Below are 4,260 nucleotides of genomic sequence, written 5' to 3' on the forward strand. Positions count from 1 at the left end.
TCGCTATCTTTGCGATGCGGTTGATCGTCATCGTACTCCTCTGGTTCGGACATATCCGAATATCCATTCTCTTCGAATACATCGTTTTCAATATCATTGTCTGGATCCAGTCCAACTTTTTTCCCCTTTTGCTGTTGATCACTTCCACTTTCCGAACTCAATTTAGCAACAGCCATTGCAGTTTTTTCCTTATCACGTTGTCGCACAATTGCTTCAACCGCAAGCCATTCACTCATTGTCGTCTCATAATAATGTCGACTGGTTTCATCAAGTTCCGAACGCTCTTCGGCCGTTGAACCAAACGAGTAATGGCCCAATAAAAATGGCCAGACTTCATTGCGAATTTTTTCATCAACACCACCAAAATAAACCAAACGATATACTTCGTCTGAATCGCTTATAACGCCGTTCACATTCAATGTATTCCATACATCTTTTGTTAGTCCGCTTTCGGCACCATCTGATAAATAGTGATGTGATTTATGGTTTAAATTACAAATTTGATAGATTAAACGAGATCAGACTTACTTTCTGGCGTTATTCGTCCATTTACTAATCCAGATAAATGAGTTCGTACGGTTGAAAGATGCCGACAATACGCTAACCACCCATAAAAGGCTCGTGATATAATTTGTTTGCGCATCGTTGTACAAACTAATGCAATACTTGCCGTTTGATTTGTGGTGACCTAGAAAGACAATTGAATGATTCATACGTCGTACAAATATGCAAATTAAAAAAAATCCAATGGATCACTTACAACTAATGGGCTGTCTGGTGCGTACACGTCTAATGACAGACTTTTATTGGAACCGTCACTACTTTCATTCGTAGACGAACTACTGAGATGTGATCGTCTTGGGCTTGTACGACCCAAATCTAAAATTGATGCGCTTGTAACTGATTGCAATTTACTGCGAAGATGATTCACTTGAAATTTGGATAAAAATTCGCGAAATTCTTCATTGTTTGATTTGTTAACAATGCGAAAAACATAATCAATTGGAACATCTTCTTCCGATTCCGATTCCATAACAAGCGGTAATGGTTTGCGTTTGTTTTTCGAAGCCCATGGAAAGATTTTACCGATACCTTTGTGCGACCAAATTGGTGGATCGAGTTGACCATGTGGTAGTAGACCAGTTTCTAATGCACGAAGAAACGATGCCATATGTCCACCCTCTGGAAATATGATCGGCGAACGCTGTACACCATCATGCCCTACGAGAATTATGGTGCCACTTGTATCCTGGCCGCTTGATTGTTGATGGCAATGCACATAAACGATATCCTCAACATTTATAGTCATTGTTAATTCGTTAAAATAATCCCAATAAGAAGTTGCATCCGGATCATCTTTTTCAATGTAACCGTTCATTAACTGATTTGGTGTCCATTTAATTATCAATGAGTGTGGCCTTTGATGCAAACTCAAATAGCCCGGTAACGGTTCCGTTACATCTTTCTGCAAACCGAACAAATAAACAATTTCACTTAATTTTCATTCTCACATTTGTTTTATCGAATTTCTTTTAGATAAATAAGTGCATAAAATGTCCAAGTGGTAATAAAAAAAGGGTGAAAAATTTAATAGTGCTAATTATAATTACGGTCGATTTCTAACTTTTCTGTATTTTTCTCTTGTGGAAAGCCATTTCAATCAGACAAATAGAAATGCATGCATATAAGAAGTAAGAATGAAGGAGTTATTCACTTTATCATGTATACTACACACCGGAAGCACGAGCACATTGTTTTTTCCATAGAGTAGTGTGGCTCGATGATTTTGATGCAACGATTCAACAATATTCGATTTAAACGAACTGGTGCTTCCATCTTCTGAACTGTTTAAACTTCGTTTGAAATTGATAATTGGCCGTCGGCATGTTGGTGGTGTTGATGTTGGTGGTGTTGACTCAATACAATTCAGAGACCGTTTCTTGTATCAACAACAATAATAAATAGATAATGTTAAATATTTTAAGCAAATATTCAACCAAAAAAAAAACGATCTGCTGTGTATGTTTTTCTTTCTCTCTTTCCGTCTTCCAACACAAAAGAGCGTTCAAACTTGCGAAATTACACACTAGAACTAGAACATACACAAATTTTGAAAATTGTTGTTTAAAGTGTCACTTATTTCGTCATTGCGAGGCTGGTATAAATCCAATGAATTCTGATAGGTGGGACACAGTCTGTAGTGAGTAATTGTTGAGAAGAGACGATACCATTTTGTGAAAAACGTACTAACCATTTTCATTCAACTTCAAGTGTGATCGACTAAAAATGAAAAGTTCCGTGATTTGTTTGGTTGCTCTAACATTGTGTTGTGTGAGTACTAATGCAGCACCACAATCGACCTATCAACCGTTGCAACCATTTCAACCATTTCAACCATTTCAACCATTCATAAGTTTTTTTCAAAATTTTCCTCGTCCGCCATTTCTCAGACCGCAAGTTCAAGTGAGTCAACCATCTGTTGAATCCGTACCGGTCCAACCACCACCAGCTCAACATCCTCAACAATTAGTTCAAACACAATCACCACAAGTTGTTGAAGTTCCAACACGTCAAAACGGGTGGTTCTGGCAAAATTGGGCACCACTACCATTTTGGAATATTCCACAATATAGTCAAGATGGACCAACGATCATTATTGTCTCCAACAAACCACCGAAAATACCAGCTTCGGAAAATTCAAATTTGAATCAAACGGTTTCGCAAACTACGACAACTACAACGGAAAATACTGTCTCGACTACTATTTCGACTTCAGGTGAATGAGAATTGAATAAAATATTTGGTGAAGTGTAATTTAAAGTACATTTATTTATGCATAAATATTTATAGCTCCGACTACTGAAGCCCCAACTCAAGCAACTTCAACTGAAAATGCCACCAATATGCCAGAACTTGGTTTGACTGTTGTGAATCAGCCAGTACCTTTGGCTCCAATGGAATCACTCAAACCCAATGTAAAAACACAATGAGAGAGAAATCGTAGTTCCCAATTTAATTATCGTTCAAAACCAATTTTTCACACCTTTTCTACGTTGTACATAAATTAAATAAAAAGCAAACGAAATCACATTTAAATAAAAAATTTCTAAAGTGTTCTACTTTTGATTCACGGCAACCACAAAATTTGGCTCAAAAAAAATTCATAGCGTATAATGATAATGGTAGTAGTGACTTTATTTATAAATATTGTTGATTTTATGACTTCAATATACATAGTACGGATGTTGATTTGGATTCAATTCTTAAAGAATTATTGTTCATCCTGATATTTACATATTTTTTTTTTGGTTTTGCATATAAACTGTATGATTTAGCTACACATAGAAACACATAATAGAGTTAGCAACAACTGCTTTCTGCACACACGTGCTAAGTGATTTGACCTCCAATTTTTTGGCCTTGTTTAATGATGGGCCACGGACCCATATTAAATAAATAGGTTTTTTACTTACAAATCGTAAAGAATTGTAGAAGAAGACATAGAAAAGCGCTTTTTTACGATCATGTACGATATCAATTTCATATTCTTTCTTTCTATACCATGACGATTTTGATAGAGCATTCAAAATAAATTTTATATATTTTTCAACAAAAAATGCTATAGATATTTAAAAAAAATAATAGTCAATAGTCATTTATGGTGTATATATATAATCCATGTTCATTCGGAAGAATTTGTTTCTCTAAAAAAGTGTTTAACAATGCTTGTTGAAGCTTAAAATCCGGAAATTTTTCACAAATAAATTCAAATTCTAAATTCTTATAGATTTTACTAAATTCCACATAAAAATATTGGTTTTTATAATCATGATTGAAATGTTTCACACATTCGGGTGTAATGCTCATTAATTGATTTCACTAACATCGGCTGCGAATGAAAATGGGATTCATTGAAAACCGCCATTGGTAAGAATCTGTACAATTTGTGACATTTTTGGTGTTTCAAACAACATACTGTACGTCTTTTTGATGCATTGTCATGTTTCTTAAAATTGCAAAGAGTGAGTTCTTTATAAAATCCATTTTCAACGGGTTTTTCAATATTTCACATTTTCATCCATACTAAATGACATAAATTTCAGTGGCACTTTTGAATCTCGAAAAAGAAGACTTAATGAGATAAAAAACACTGAAAATAATAATAGATTTTTTTAATACATTTGAATAAAATTTCAATACATAGACGATAATTTTAAATTTGGAATGATTTTATTTTTTTTAATTAAATCATTTAAGGGC

At 34.4% G+C, this 4,260-nt stretch overlaps 2 protein-coding genes across 2 annotated transcripts; one reads left to right on the top strand and one right to left on the bottom strand.

Annotated features, from left to right (window-relative positions):
* Positions 1 to 4: 4 nt before the first annotated feature.
* LOC116348103 (small G protein signaling modulator 1-like) lies at positions 5 to 2,260 on the bottom strand (the record flags this gene model as incomplete). Its single annotated transcript, XM_031778971.1, has 5 exons — positions 2,252 to 2,260; positions 1,736 to 1,939; positions 761 to 1,465; positions 529 to 688; positions 5 to 460 (listed from the first exon to the last, which is right to left on the bottom strand). Coding segments are annotated over exons 1-5 (1,534 nt in total), but the record flags the coding sequence as incomplete, so codon positions are not given.
* On the top strand, positions 2,182 to 3,144 carry LOC116348102. The gene is made up of 2 exons (XM_031778970.1): positions 2,182 to 2,776; positions 2,851 to 3,144. Exons 1-2 carry the CDS (start codon positions 2,287 to 2,289, stop codon positions 2,988 to 2,990), a joined length of 630 nt encoding a protein of 209 aa, XP_031634830.1. The 5' UTR covers positions 2,182 to 2,286; the 3' UTR covers positions 2,991 to 3,144.
* Positions 3,145 to 4,260: the final 1,116 nt, after the last annotated feature.

This window comes from Contarinia nasturtii, unplaced genomic scaffold (genome assembly GCF_009176525.2).
Source record: "Contarinia nasturtii isolate CC-2019 unplaced genomic scaffold, AAFC_CNas_1.1 Cnas_scaffold_2271, whole genome shotgun sequence".
Classification (NCBI taxonomy): Eukaryota; Metazoa; Arthropoda; class Insecta; order Diptera; family Cecidomyiidae; genus Contarinia; species Contarinia nasturtii.